The sequence below is a fragment of the Podarcis gaigeae genome (genome assembly GCF_964106915.1).
Source record: "Podarcis gaigeae genome assembly, chromosome: 18".
NCBI lineage: Eukaryota > Metazoa > Chordata > Lepidosauria > Squamata > Lacertidae > Podarcis > Podarcis gaigeae.
In genome coordinates this window covers 4848550-4864267 of record NC_139696.1, presented here as the reverse complement: position 1 = coordinate 4864267, position 15718 = coordinate 4848550, and the positions used below count along the sequence as shown (strand labels likewise).

The window sequence follows — 15718 nt, the reverse complement described above, 5'->3', positions numbered from 1 at the left end:
CGAACAATAAAGCAATAAATCTATTCCGAAGATATTCTATTCTATTCTATTCTGTAGTCTATTCTATATTCTATTCTATATTCTATTCTATTCTCTATTCTATTCTATTCCGGAGGTCCGTTCTTAGCCTGAAACTGTTCTTAACCTGAAGCACCACTTTAGCTAATGGGGCCTCCCACGGCCGCACGATTTCTGTTCTCATCCTGAAGCAGAGTTCTTAACCCGAGGTACTATTTCTGGGTTAGCGGAGTCTGTAACCTGAAGCGTATGTAACCCGAGGTATCACTGTATATAAATTCTCATTCGTTTTTTAACATCATTTCCAACAATAATTAAACATTACTTTTACATCTTATCCAATTTTTTGACTTCCATCAATCACCTCTGAAAACTTTCCAATCTGATCATTTAATATACATTTCTTACTTTCACTCTTCCATTTAAATCTCATAACTAATATCTCTCCTCTTTCTCTACTTTGCAATGTTTTGTATATTTCTCCTAACGAAAATATGAGCCGGTACTTTAGAACAAGTTTGTGACGTGTGTGTGTGTATATATATATATATAAAGGTAAAGGTAAAGGTACCCCTGCCCGTACGGGCCAGTCTTGACAGACTCTGGGGTTGTGCGCCCATCTCACTCAAGAGGCCAGGGGCCAGCGCTGTCCGGAGACACTTCCGGGTCACGTGGCCAGCGTGACATCGCTGCTCTGGCGAGCCAGAGCCGCACACGGAAACGCTGTTTACCTTCCCGCTGGTAAGCGGTCCCTATTTATCTACTTGCACCCGGAGGTGCTTTCGAACTGCTAGGTTGGCAGGCGCTGGGACCGAGCAGCGGGAGCGCACCCCGCCGCAGGGATTCGAACCGCCGACCTTTCAATCGGCAAGCCCTAGGCGCTGAGGCTTTAACCCACAGCGCCACCTGCGTCCCTTAATATATATATATATATATATATACACACACATACAGTGGTGCCCCGCAAGACGAATGCCTCGCAAGACGGAAAACCCGCTAGACGAAAGGGTTTTCCGTTTTGGAGGCGCTTCGCAAAACGAATTTCCCTATGGGCTTGCTTCGCAAGACGAAAATGTCTTGCGAGTTCCTGCGGGGTTTTTTCCCTCCCCCCCTTTTCCTAAGCCGCTTATCAGCTGATCCGCTAAAAGCCGCTAAACCGCTAATAGCGCTAATCCGCTAAGCCGTCAATGGGCTTGCTTCGCAAGACAAAAAAACCGCTATACGAAGAGCCTCACGGAACGGATTAATTTCGTCTTGCGAGGCACCACTGTATATATATATATTATGAAGATCACCCACTCTGAGACCCCACAGCTGATTCTCCCCTGACCTCCTCGCTGGCCTAAGTAGGACCAATTCAGCCAGCTAGCCCTGGAGATTATCTAATTGATTTTTGAATTTTGAATTTTACTGTTACTATGTTTTTATACTGTATTTCATGCTGCTTTTATAATTAAGTGTTTTAAATTTGTGGTTAGCCGCCCTGAGCCCAGTTTTTGAACTGGGAAGGGCGGGGTATAATAATAATAATAATAATAATAATAATAATAATAATAATAATAAAAAATAAATTATTTATACCCCACCCATCAGGCTGGGTTTGCCCAGCCACTCTGGGCGGCTTCCAACAAAACACTAAAATACAATAACCTATTAAACATTAAAAGCTTCCCTAAACAGGGCTGCCTTCAGATGTCTTCTAAAAGTCTGGTAGTTGTTGTTCTCTTTGACATCTGGTGGGAGGGCGTTCCACAGGGCGGGTGCCACCACCGAGAAGGCCCCCTGCCTGGTTCCCTGTAACTTGGCTTCTTATAGCTTTATTATTATTATTATTATTATTATTATTATTATTATTATTATTATCAAGAGGTGTCTTGGAGGTTGGAGCCTCGTTCCTTAAAACGGACACCCCCTTTTTCCTTTCCCTCCACAGAATGACGACAACCCTGCCCCATGCAAATCCGCCAGCCTCTCTCCGCCCCACGATTCCTTAACCCCCGGCCTCGGTCCCAGCTGCGCCCCTCAACTCCAACAGATCTCCTCTAAGCCATCCACCACAGATGCCATCAGTAAGTCGTTTGTGCAATTCCTTTTTTTTTAATTATACTTTATTGAAAATTTCCAGTAGAGTGAAAAAAAAAGGTGTAGAGAAATCCCCCAGGTCTGGTCTGACGCTCTAACCAGTGCATCACTGTCGATGTTTTAAGGGATGCCCTTTTGGGCAGAAACACAGAGAATTGTTTGGTTTGGAATACAGCGGTACCTTGGTTCTCAAACGCTGAACACCCGGAAGTAAGTGTTCTGGTTTTCAAACGTTTTTCGGAAGCAGGACGTCCGATTTGGCTGTCAGCTATTGTTTCCGGGGCACTTGCACCAATCAGAAAACGCGCCTTGGTTTTCAAACATTTTGGAACGGATTAAGTTGGGCGCTTTTGTTTTTTGCTATTTTGCGGTTTTGTTTCTGAGGCTTTTTCGGTTAATTTGTTTTTTGTGACTGCGTGGAACCCAGTTCAGCTGATTGATTGATTGTGCGACTGCAGAAATGGATAAAATCCCCCCCTCCAAACAATCAGAGCAAGTAAGAAAAAAAAATATTTTAATTTCTATCATCTACAATACAATATTTATTTTATATTACAGCACATTGATTATTGCTTTCATCTTATGGATCAACGGTCTCGTTAGAGAGCAAAGTTCATGTTTAAGGCATTGTTTTTAAAAGTCTGGAACGGATTAATCCATTTTGCACTACTTTCTATGGGAAAGCGTGCCTTGGTTTTGGAACGCTTTGGTTTTGGAACGGACTTCTGGAACGGATTATGTTTGAGAACCAAGGTACCACTGTACCTTGGAAATGGTTTGTGTCAATTTTGCAGCCACATTTATATTTGTATTTGCACGGATCTGCTTCTCCTTTGCGAGTTTGCCCCACAAGCCTGTTTTGCATATAAATAAAATGGCAGCATAATGTAATCTATTCGGCTTTATGGAGTCTCCCCCCCCCCCCAATCTTTCTTTTCTTCCTAGCCCTCCGGAGCCCCCTGAGTATGGCCAGTTCATATGCTTCATCCTTCGGGCTAATGCCTCAAGCCACACTCAACGGCGATCTCACCTCTCCGCGATCGTACGTCAGCATACACCTCTCCCCGCAAATTAGTGGGACGGTTCTGTACGGACGTTCCCCCATGGTAAGCTGAGAGGCTGTTTTTACCCCCCACACGTAAATATATGGGACGCGGCTGGCGCTGTGGGTTAAACCACAGAGCCTAAGACTTGCCAATCAGAAGGTCAGCGGTTCGAATTCCCGCGACGGGGTGAGCTCCCGTTGCTCGGTCCCTGCTCCTGCCAACCTAGCAGTTCGAAAGCACGTCAAAGTGCAAGTAGATAAATAGGTACCACTGTGGCGGGAAGGTAAACGGCGTTTCCATGCGCTCTGGCTTCCGTCACTGTGTCCCATTGCACCAGAAGTGGTTTAGTCCTGCTAGCCACATGACCCGGAAAGCTGTCTGTGGATAAACGCCGGCTCCCTCGGCCTGAAAGTGAGATGAGCGCCGCAACCCCATAGTCACGTTTGACTAGAAAAATACCACTGATCTAGATCAGGGTTCAGCATACTTTTTCAGCAGGGGGCCAGTCCACTGTCCCTCAGACCTTGTGGGGGGCCAGACTATATTTTTTTGGGGGAAATAATGAATGAATTCCTGTGCCCCACAAATAACCCAGAGATGCATTTTAAATAAAAGCACACATTCTACTCCTGTAAAAACACGCTGATTCCTGGACTGTCCACGGGCCGGATTGAGAAGGCGATTGGGCCGCATCCGGCCCCCGGGCCTTAGTTTGCCTACCGATGGTCTAGATCAGGGGTCTGCAACCCGCGGCTCCGGAGCCGCATGTGGCTCTTTTACACCTTTGCCGCGGCTCCGGGGCGGATACTAGCGAGGGGAGGAGGCGCATTGTGCGCCCCGACACTCCCCACTGTGGCGGGCGCTGTACTGGCTGTGACGTCGCATGGGTGTTAGTCACGCACCGTCCCGCCGTCACCTTCCCGCCTGCTCGCCCGCCCGCTACATTGTACGCTGGTCACTGTTTTGAAGGGGAGTGAAGAACACACACACACAAAAATGTAACTTGTTAATTTAACATTTATTTCTATGAGGAGGAGTAATTCTGAGGGGTCAAACAAATAAATAATAAAAAAGTGACAAAAAAGTTATTTTTATAATGACAAGTTTTGCGGCTCCCAGGTTTTTTTCCTTCGGAAACGGGTCCAAGTGGCTCTTTTTGTCTTAAAGGTTGCAGACCCCTGGTCTAGATGAACGCTCAGCTGAGCATTTGTGACCATCTGTGTTAAAAATGCGCAATGGAGAAATTTCTGTGGTGCTCCCTTCCTTTAATGTACATGCTTATTATTTGAGAACATGGAGTTGTTATGCACCCCATTTTTGAGCTGGAGACCCGCATTGTGAACTTCAGCAAAAGAGCAAGTTTGAAAAGGGCATTTTGATCCACTGATTATTCTGGTAGGTTTACACTAAAATGCAAGCAGGACAATTCCCCCCCTTTTTTTAAAAAAAGCAAGAGTCTGGTCCTCATGGTTTGAACAAAGTCTGATCAAAACAGGAATGTCATTCCTCCACAAAATTTAATATTCTGCTGGTTTGTTTGTTTCTAAACAAAAGCCTCAAAGCTGTTTACAAAAAAAAAAGATAAGAAAAAAGATAAGAAGAATCAACAGCAATAATTTAGGGTTAAAACGAGAGGCGAAAAGCCGATTGAAGCTTGTGCCGGCTCCCTAAATGTGTGTGACCAAGAATTTGAGCCGGTGTCAGAAAGAGTGCAGTGAGGGAAACCTCTCAAGTGGCAGGGAGTTCCATAGGGCAGACGCTGCTTTCTGTTGTTCTTTAGCCGCAGATCCCAAGGGCTGAGCCCGAGTTTGTGTGCCAAGCGGGTGCTCTAACCACTCGGCAACACTCTCTCCCTGTTGACAGCGCCTCTTCTTGATTCCGCCCGCAGGTAGCCTTTGAATCTCACCCCCACTTACGAGCGTCGACCGCTTCGGCTTCCCTGTCTTCCGTTCCGGGTGGCAAACCGTAAGTAACTGGCCGCCTGTGGCCCTATGGGGAGAGGGCGCTTCATGGGGGCTGGAATTGAGCGATCTGAGCCTCGAAAGCGAAGGAACGATGGCAATAAACCGTGTCTAAAAATCCTCCCCCTTTTGCGTTCCTGTGTCTGAGCCTCTGAAGCTAACAGACGCAGCAATAATAGATTGAGAATTTCCATCTGGCGACCGCCTCCAGTCACCAGTCTAGCTGCCACATTCTAGATTAGTTGTAGTTTCCGGGTCACCTTCAAAGGTAGCCCCACATAGAGCGCACTCTGGCGACACAGTCTGCGGGCAGGGAGGGTCTCATCCTGCATACCAGGTGGAGCTGCCCTGGACACAGAACTGACCTGTGCCTCCATGGACAGCTGTGAGTCCAGAATGACTCCCAGGCTGCACACCTGGTCCTTCAGGGGCACAGTCACCCCATTCAGGACCAGGGAGTGCCCCAAACCTGCCCGCCCCCTGTCCCCCCAAAACAGTGCTTCTGTCTTGTCAGGATTCAACCTCATTAGCCACCACCCATCCTCCAACCGCCTCCAGACACTCACACAGGACCTTCACCGCCTTCACTGGTTCTGATTTGAAAGAGAGGTAGAGGTAGATAATAGACAATAATAGATTGAGAATTTCCATCTGCATTTTCATCCCCCTGCTTTCTTCAGAAGATCATTGGGCACTGCTGGCTTTGAAATGTAACCTGTTTAGCCTTAAATAAATAAATGGGGGTTCACAACAGCCCTGGGAAGTAGGTTAGGGAGTTTACGGGGAAATGGCTTGGCTGGCAGGGCAAGAGAGGCCCACACCGCAACAACGTTTTGCAAGGTCTCCCTTGTTTGGTGCAGAACTTTTCCTTAAGTCGTGCAGTTATTTAGTTCAAGGGCGGCAAAGATTTTAGGCGAATGGCAGTTCACGGCGCCTTCCCACTATTCCCTTCCTAGGCCCCAGTGTGGGAATAGCCAGTGTGGGAAGAGCCAGTGTGGTGTAGTGGTTAAGAGCGATGGACTCGTAATCTGGTGAACCGGGTTCGATTCCCCGCTCCTCCACCTGCAGCTGCTGGGTGACCTTGGGCCAGTCACACTGCTCTGAAGTCTCTCAGCCCCACTCACCTCACAGAGTGTTTGTTGTGGGGGAGGAAGGGAAAGGAGAATGTTATCCGCTTTGAGACTCCTTCGGGTAGTGAAAAAGCGGGATATCACATCCAAACTCATCTTCCCCTGGAGGGGGGCCTTACCCCGCAGGGAATGGCGGTCTGGGGTCTTTTGGCCATTCCGTTCCCACCCAAAGCCTTCTCCCCGCTTCCCCTGCAGAGCGTACTCCTTCCACGTCAGCTCTGACGGGCAGATGCAGCCGGTGCCCTTCCCGCCCGATGCCCTCATCGGCTCGGGCATCCCTCGCCACGCCCGCCAGCTCCACACACTGACGCACGGGGAGGTGGTCTGCGCCGTCACCATCAGCAATTCCACGCAGCACGTCTACACGGGGGGCAAAGGCTGCGTGAAGGTGTGGGACGTAGCCCAGCCGGGCGCCAAGACCCCCGTGGCGCAGCTGGACTGCCTGGTACGTATGAGGACGGATGTGCGTGTGTGTGCAGGCGCGTTGGTTTGTGTGACTCGGTTTCCCCGGCGCAAGATGGTTTCCTGCTGCGGCTGCCATTTTTATTGCTTCCTGTCTTTTAAAAGAAACTCCGCCTGCTAAAATAAAAAACAGTTTAAAACATTTAAGGAATCGTTAAGATCCATGCCAAACTAAAAATTAAAAAATCATATCTGGATACCAAAAAAATGTTTTCAGCAGGAGGTTGCGAAGATGAGGCTTGGAAGTGCATGAGCTAATCTTGCAGAGATGTTATAATAATAAATTCTTTATACCCTGCCCATCTGGCCAGGTTTCCCCAGCCACACTGGGCAGCTTCCGACAGAATATTAAAAATACAATAAAACACCAATCATTAAAACTTCCCTTAACAGGGCTGCCCTCAGATGTCTTCTACAAGTCAGATAGTTGTTTATTTCCTTGACATCTGGTGGGAGGGCGTTCCACAGGGGAGGTGCCACCACCAAGAAGGTCGTCTGCCTGGTTCCCTGCAACCTCCCTTCTCACAGTGAGGGAACAGCCAGAAGGCCCTCGGAGCTGGACTTCAGTGTCCAGGCTGGACGATGGGGGTGGAGACGCTCCTTCAGGTCTACTGGGCCCTTTAGGGCTTTCAAGGTCAGCACCAACACTTTGAATTGTGCTCGGAAACATCCTGGGAGCCAATGTAGGTCTTTCAGGACTGGTGTTATATGGTCTTGGCGGCCGCTCCCAATCCCCAGTCTAGCTGCCGCGTTCTGGATTAGTTGTCATTTCCAAGTCACCTTCAAAGGGAGCCCCATGTAGAGCGCATGACAGTAGTCCAAGCAGGAGATAACCAGAGCATGCAACACTCTGGCGAGACAGTCTGTGGGCAGGGAGGGTCTCATCCTGCGTACCAGATGGAGTTGGTAGACAGCCGCCCTGGACACAGAATTAACCTGCACCTCCATGGACAGCTGTGAGTCCAAAATGACTCCCAGGCTGTGCACCTGGTCCTTCAGGGGCACAGTTACCCCATTCAGGACCAGGGAGTCCCCCACACCTGCCCGCCCCCTGTCCCCCCAAAACAGTACTTCTGTCTTATCAGGATTCAACCTCAATCTATTAGCCGCCATCCATCCTCCAATGAAAGATCTTCCTGGTTGGGACGTGACGTCCTGCTTCTGTGTCATTCTCTTGCCTCTTGTCTCCCCACCCAGAACCGGGACAACTATATCCGGTCGTGCAAGCTCCTCCCAGATGGGCGGAGTCTGATCGTGGGCGGGGAGGCCAGCACCCTGTCCATTTGGGACCTGGCGGCTCCGACTCCCCGGATCAAGGCGGAACTGACGTCCTCTGCCCCGGCCTGCTATGCCCTTGCCATCAGCCCCGATGCCAAGGTCTGCTTTTCCTGCTGCAGCGATGGCAACATCGTGGTCTGGGACCTTCAGAACCAGACTATGGTCAGGTGAGATTTATTGGCGAACGAGGTTTGATGCAAGGTCATTCATGGAACGCCCTTCCACCCTCAACACCTGGATAAACGGTGCACACCTTGAGATACCCTGCAATCATTATTCTACAGTGGTACCTCGGTTCTCAGATTTAATCCTTTCCGGAAGTCTGTTCCAAAACCAAAGCGTTCCAAAACCAAGGCGCGCTTTCCCATAGGAAGTAATGCAGAACGGATCAATCCGTTCCAGACTTTTAAAAACAGCAATTTAATGTGAATTTTACTATCTGACGAGACCACTGATCCATAGAATGAAAGCAATAAACAATGTACTGCAGTCACACAGTCAGTCCATCAGTAGCTAAACTGGATTCCACACAGTCACAAAAACAAAAGAGCCGCAAAAACGCAAAATAAATAGCAAAAGCAGGCAGACCTCAGTGTAACGCTCAAATCGGAAGTGTAACACTCAAAACGGAGCACGTTTGACTTCTGAAAAAAGTTTGCAAACTAAAACACTTCCTTCCAGATTTGCAGTGTTTGGGTTCCGAGTTGTTTGGGTATCAAGGTGTTTGAGAACCAAGGCACCACTGTATCTGTTTATTTCACGAGATTTATATAGCGTTTCAGAGGAGTTGGCACCTATGTGCCTCTTAATTGTGGGGTGCGTGGGTGGGGAAATCCTCAAAGCAGTTTGCAATATTAAAACGTTCGAATCATCAAGTCAAATCCTCAGGCAACCCCTGGAGATCTCTGAGAACAGCATCCCTTCCTTCCCCCTCCCTTTCCTTTCCTTTCAGAAAATAGCACACAGTGCTTTGAAGGCCCAAAGTTCAGCTGTCTTATTGGGGCTTCAAAGGGTGTGCAAGACCCAGCCCATTCTTCTGTGATGCAGGGGAGACCCATAAGTCAGAACTGCTTCATTTGCCAGCCAGGGGTTCTGAATGCTTTTAGAAAACAGCACCTGGTGCTTTGAAGGCCCAGAGTTCAGCTATCTATTGGGCCTTCAAAGCACCAGCGCTGTGCGAGACCCAGCAGATCGCTTATTCCGACGTGTCTAATCTGTCATTCCTGGCATATAGGGTGACTCCCTTCTCCCTTCCTTTCTAGGCAGTTCCAGGGCCACACGGACGGCGCCAGTTGCATCGACATCTCCAATTACGGCACCAAGCTTTGGACTGGGGGCCTGGACAACACCGTGCGGTGCTGGGACCTACGGGAAGGGCGCCAGCTACAGCAGCATGACTTCAGCTCTCAGGTCAGCTTTGGGGAGTCAGGGGGGTCGGCTGGGTATGTGACATGCACAACGCACTTGTTTAAAACCACCTCTTTTGCTTGGCACATTCCGGAAGTGGTTCAATGGGAAATGTTTCTCCCCTGCCTCGCAGCGCTCAACGAGGCTGTTGGACACGATCCGTTTCAGGGTGCCGTTCGCACCCTGAAAAGTCCGTAAGTAGAGCGCCACCACTGCGAGTGCGCGAAGCATGGTAGATCGCTTCTGCGCATGCGCAAAGATCGCGATAGATCGCTTCTCTGTGTGTGCGCGCGCAGCGAACCCAGAAGTTAACACTTCTGGGTTTGCTGCATTCGTAACCTGAAAAGCCGCAACATGAAGCAAACGTAAAACGAGGTATGACTGTATATACCATTGCCCAGAAAGCCATTTCCTCTTTACAAGTCCACCACATACGGCAAAAGATACCGTATTTTTTGCTCTATAAGACTCACTTTTTCCCTCCTAAAAAGTAAGAGGAAATGTGTGTGCGTCTTACGGGGCGAATGCAGGCTGTGCAGCTATCCCAGAAGCCAGAACAGCAAGAGGGATTGCTGCTTTCACTGTGCAGCGATCCCTCTTGTTGTTCTGGCTTCTGAGATTCAGAATATTATTTTTCTTGTTTTCCTCCTCCAAAAACTAGGTGCGTCTTGTGGTCTGGTGCGTCTTATAGAGAGAAAAATACGGCACTTTGCGAACATAATCCGTTCCGGAGGTCTGTCAGGAGGTCGAAACGGGTCGCCGGGAGAGGTGCCATTGTGCACAGGCGTGGACGGCGATCGCCTGGTTCTGCGCATGTGTGAACGGCAATCGCCGCTCCTGCGCATGCGCAGACAGCGGCAAACCGCCGGTTACTTCCGGGTTTGCCGCTGGCGCGACTTGGAACGGCGGTGGGAGTGCCCCAAAATCCAACTATTCTGGACAACAGCCATACGAGAATTATGTAAAATAACTAAGCAAGTACAGTGGTGCCTCGCAAGATGAAAAGAATCCATTCTCTTCGTCTTGCGGTTTTTTCATCTTGCGAAGCAAGCCCATTAGCAGCTTAGCGGATTAGCGCTATTAGCGGCTTAGGGGCTTAGCGGATCAGCTGATAAGCGGCTTAGCGGATCAGCTGTTAAGCGGCTTAGCGGATCAGCTGTTAAGCGGCTTAGCGGATCAGCTGATAAGCGGCTTAGCGGATCAGCTGTTAAGCGGCTTAGTGGATCAGCTGATAAGCGGCTTAGCGGATCAGCTGTTAAGCAGCTTAGCGGATCAGCTGTTAAGCGGCTTAGCGGATCAGCTGTTAAGCAGCTTAGCGGATCAGCTGTTAAGCGGCTTAGCGGATCAGCTGTTAAGCGGCTTAGCGGCTTAGAAAAGGGGGGGGAGGAAAAAAACCCCGCAGGAACTCGCAAGACATTTTCGTCTTGCGAAGCAAGCCCATAGGAAATTCGTTTTGCAAAGCACCTCCAAAACTGAAAACCCTTTCGTCTAGCGGGTTTTCCGTCTTGTGAGGCATTCGTCTTGTGGGGGACCACTGTATTAGACATCACCTCAGAATTGGCCCATCTGAACATCTTCCAAGACAACGATGCCCACTTACACCACAAAGAACTCATAACCCACCTACTTTCAGCAGCCAGAAACACCATAACCAGACACTGGAGAGACCTGTCAGGAGTAAGCATGGACCAATGGTACCAAATAGTATGGGGAACAGCCCTACTAGAAAAATTAACCAATAAACTGAAACTGACACGGGGACAAACAGAAGAAGACGCCTTCACCCCGGTATGGCTTCCCTTTATCACATACACAGCCCAACAAGACAATGACAATAACCCACCAACAGCATACAAATCAATATGGCTAACCTGATCCAAAACACCCACCCACCTCACTCACACACGAAAACAAAGATCACCACAGCCAACCACAAGTGAACAGCCACACCCTGGGACAACCCCAACCTCTCTCACCACCAAAGGAACACAAGTGAACAGCAGGAGCAACGCTGACACCAAACCCTACATACATTAAGCAAAATAGAAACATCGCCACCCGACCCCCCTCCAACTCCCGACCCCCAATGTCTCAACAAATGAAACTGATTTGTAAAAATGTTACATGGAAAAAATACGAGAGACATTGCACATGCTTCTGTAAAACAAGAAAATAATAATAATAATAATAATAATAATAATAATAATAATAATAATAATAATAACAACAACAATAAATAATAATAATAATGTGGTGGTAAGTAGATATTCGACTGTGCCTTCCTTTCCTTTACATTTGCAACACTCGTTGGAGATCTTGTCCTACGCATTTCAGCAAATTTTGATGGTGTTAAATGCTATCTATACATTATTTATCTAATAATTTATTTACTTATTTATTTATAAATAATAATTTATTTATATAATAATACGAGGGATGCGGGTGGCGCTGTGGGTTAAACCACAGAGCCTAGGACTTGCTGATCAGAAGGTTTGCGGTTCGAATCCCTGCAACGACGGGGTGAGCTCCCGTTGCTCAGTCCCTGCTCCTGCCAACCTAGAAGTTCGAAAGCACGTCAAAGTGCAAGTAGATCAATAGGTACCACTCCGGCGGGAAGGTAAACGGCGTTTCCATGCACTGCTCTGGTTCGCCAGAAGTGGCTTAGTCCTACTGGCCACATGACCCGGAAGCTGTACGCCGGCTCCCTCGGCCAGTAAAGCGAGATGAGCGCCGCAACCCCAGAGTCGAACACGACTGGGCCTAATGGTCAGGGGTCCCTTTACCTTTTTATACATTATTTTCTTTGCGTGCAATGACCTGACTCTGACCACTCTCGCCTGCAGATTTTCTCCCTGGGCTACTGCCCCACGGGCGAGTGGCTGGCGGTGGGGATGGAGAGCAGCCACGTCGAGATTCTTCACGTCACCAAGTCGGAGAAGTACCAGCTCCACCTGCATGAGAGTTGCGTTCTCTCCCTCAAGTTTGCGTCCTGTGGTAGGTGTGTGAGCCGTCTCCCTGCCCTAAGGCTTCCAGTTTAGCTTAAGCCCGCCGGTGTGGTGGTCCGGGGTTTCAGGGAGTCGGGAAACACCCCCTCCGATTTGTGCCATTTCCGCCGTCCTGGACCTCCACCCAGCGAGCAGGAAAAAGGAGCTTTTCTGCCGCCGCTGGGAATTGTAGTGCCGCGAGGAGTCCGCTCCAATTCCCAGGGTTCTTTATATGCAAACTGCTAAAGATGAGGTAGGGATGCGGGTGGCACTGTGGGTTAAACCACAGAGCCTAGGACTTGCCGATCAGAAGGTCGGCGGTTCGAATCCCTGCAATAACGGGGTGAGCTCCCGTTGCTCGGTCCCTGCTCCTGCCAACCTAGCAGTTCGAAAGCACATCAAAGTGCAAGTAGATAAATAGGTGCCACTCTGGCGGGAAGGTAAACGGCGTTTCTGTGTGCTGCTCTGGTTCGCCAGAAGAGGAAGGAAGATCCTTTCTGGGCTCTGAACCCGCCAATATCTCCCCCTTTCTCTCTCTCCCTACAGGAAAATGGTTTATCAGCACAGGGAAAGATAATCTCCTCAATGCCTGGCGAACGCCTTACGGTGCAAGCATATTCCAGGTATGGTGGGGGCTGGAGCTATCATAGAATCCTAGAGTTGGAAGAGACCACAAGGGCCATCGAGTCCAACCCCCTGCCAAGCAGGAAACACCATCAGAGCACTCCTGACATATGGTTGTCAAGCCTCTGCTTAAAGACCTCCAAAGAAGGAGACTCCACCACACTCCTTGGCAGCAAATTCCACTGTCGAACAGCTCTTACTGTCAGGAGGTTCTTCCTAATGTTGAGGTGGAATCTTCTTTCTTGTAGTTTGGAACCATTGCTCCGTGTCCGCTTCTCTGGAGCAGCAGAAAACAACCTTTCTCCCTCCTCTATGGGACATCCTTTTACATATTTGAACATGGCTATCATATCACCCCTTAACTCCTCTTCTCCAGGCGAAACATGCCCAGCTCCCTTAGCCGTTCCTCATAAGGCATCGTTTCCAGGCCTTTGACCATTTTGGTTGCCCTCCTCTGGACATGTTCCAGAGGGGTTCAGGGTGTGGGGAGACCCCCGATTTATATATTTCATTTATATCCCAACTCCCTTCTCTTGTTTTATCCTCATAACAACCCTTTGGGGTAGGCTAGTTCGAGAGGCGGCCTCAAGTGAGCTTTGCTGCTCAAGGGGGGATTCAAACCCAGGACCTCGCATGTGGCTCCCGTCTGGTCCAGTAATCTGTTCTCACAGAGGGTCCCTTAACACGGGGAGGGGGCGCTCCCTCTCAACCCCACCAACCACATCCCTGAGTGGTTTGCTCACACGCGGACGGGAGTTTTCAATGCTTTTTTTTTTAAAAAAATCCGAGTTTCTGCAAGTTTGTTTGACCTATGTAATGTCCAGGGCCGGATTTCAGTTTGATGCGGCCCTCAGCTACTGAAGGTAATGGGCCCCTTTATATTTCCAGCTGTCCTTTGCCAACAACAAATTGTCGCTGTTTTTTGTGTTGAATACAGTGGTACCTCGGGTTAAGTACTTAATTCCTTCCAGAGGTCCGTTCTTAACCTGAAACTGTTCTTAACCTGAAGCACCACTTTAGCTAATGGGGCCTCCTGCTGCTGTCTCACCGCCAGAGCACGATTTCTGTTCTCATCCTGAAGCAAAGTTCTTAACCTGAAGCACTATTTCTGGGTTAGCGGAGTCTGTAACCTGAAGCGTATGTAACCTGGAGTGTCTGTAACCTGAGGTACCACTGTATATGGTAATTGATGGACCTAATAGGTATCTCAAGCCATTTGCCCATGTGGCCCTGCAACCAGTCTATGCAGAATGAAGGCACCCTATATATAGAAAGGAGCAAACCAGTGATATTTTAGGGAGCAGGCTAGCAGGCGGGGCCCATGACTTACATCATAGGAGCCTACAAAACACAAAACACTGTTGCTGTCTGTAGGTTTTGTTTCGTTTGTTTTTTATCTTATATTTTGGAAATGTAGATCCAGTGGTTTTTCCCCCCTTTAAATTATTTTGGGGCCCCCATGAGAGTGAGGCCCTAAGCTATAGTTGTTTAGCTTATACAGTGGTACCTCGGGTTACATATGCTTCAGGTTACAGACTCCGCTAACCCAGAAATAGTACCTTAGGTTAAGAAATTTGCTTCAGGATGAGAACAGAAATCGTGCTCCGGCGGTGCGGCAGCAGCGGGAGGCCCCATTAGCTAAAGTGGCACTTCAGGTTAAGAACAGACCTCCGGAACGAATTAAGTTCTTAACCTGAGGTACCACTATACGTAAATCCGGCACTGGTAATGTCCATTTGTAGGAGGCGCACGGCTGTCCCCCATTGGAAACACAATGCCAGGTCAAAAACGTCCCAATCGAGGCAGGCCGCTCGCGTTTTCGAGCCGCGAAATTAAGAATTCTCCCTTTGCTTTCCTTCGGCAGTCCAAAGAGTCATCTTCGGTGCTGAGCTGCGACATCTCGGCCAACGACAAATTCATCGTGACGGGATCGGGAGACAAGAAGGCCACCGTTTATGAACTGGTGTACTGAGAAGGAAGGAAGGAAGGAAGGAAGGAAGGAAGGAAGGAAGGAAGGAAGGAGGGAAGAAAGAAAGGAAGGAGGGGTCTTGACTGTCCTTGTAATCCCCCAGCTAGAGCCTCTAGCTCCCACCTCCCTCTGACAGCCATGAACTTGATGGACGGAGACTTGGCCAGAAAATCCTATCCGGCGATCTTCTTCCCTTTTGACGTCACTCGCCACCTCATGAGGACTAGGAACCTCCCTTTTTCAAATTGAAAGCAGCGGCGAACGTTCTCAGGAAGCTGCACTGGAATCAAGGGGTCCCCAAGCAGTTTTGCTCACCTAGAGGGGTCTCCCTGCCACCCCCCCCCATGAGCAAAGGAGATTTTCCCCTTCCCCACACTTTGATTGACAAGCAAGAGACCAACCGCTGCCCTTCTCTATGTCTCCTTCCCACCACACAGACGTTTAAAAGCACCGCCAACTTTCCCCTCTGGTGCGTGCTAAAGAAATCGGCCGTCTTAAATCGCCCCCTAATTAAACGTGTTGGAAAACGGTGGCTGGATCTGTGGGTCCGCGTGGGGTGGGTAAGGGGAAGAATCAATCACAGAATGGATTATCAGTGTCGGGGGGACCCCCAGAGCTCATCCAGCTCAACCCCTTGCACGCCGCTAAATAAATCCCCGATGCGATTGGCCGCGGAAGCAGCAGCCACCGTTCATTAACCGGAAGAACTGGCTCAAAAGTCGCAGAGAGCATAGCTGTCAACCGTCCCTTATTTGGT

General features: G+C 49.2%; 1 protein-coding gene across 4 annotated transcripts in view; it reads left to right on the top strand.

The window, feature by feature from the left end:
* TLE2 (TLE family member 2, transcriptional corepressor) overlaps nt 1-15492 on the top strand; it is a 44303-nt gene extending 28811 nt beyond the window's left edge. The window contains exons 11-19 of one of the 4 annotated variants that reach the window (XM_083720347.1): nt 1952-2087; nt 3046-3206; nt 5035-5111; nt 6433-6682; nt 7897-8144; nt 9240-9387; nt 12228-12378; nt 12915-12991; nt 14857-15492. In XM_083720347.1, coding sequence (XP_083576473.1) covers nt 1952-2087; nt 3046-3206; nt 5035-5111; nt 6433-6682; nt 7897-8144; nt 9240-9387; nt 12228-12378; nt 12915-12991; nt 14857-14964 — 1356 coding nt within the window. In that variant the 3' untranslated portion in view covers nt 14965-15492. Of the gene's footprint in view, nt 1-1951; nt 2088-3045; nt 3207-5034; nt 5112-6432; nt 6683-7896; nt 8145-9239; nt 9388-12227; nt 12383-12914; nt 12992-14856 lie in introns of all 4 variants that reach the window. The other 3 variants (XM_083720345.1, XM_083720346.1, XM_083720348.1) reach the window with 3 other exon arrangements.
* Nucleotides 15493-15718: the final 226 nt, after the last annotated feature.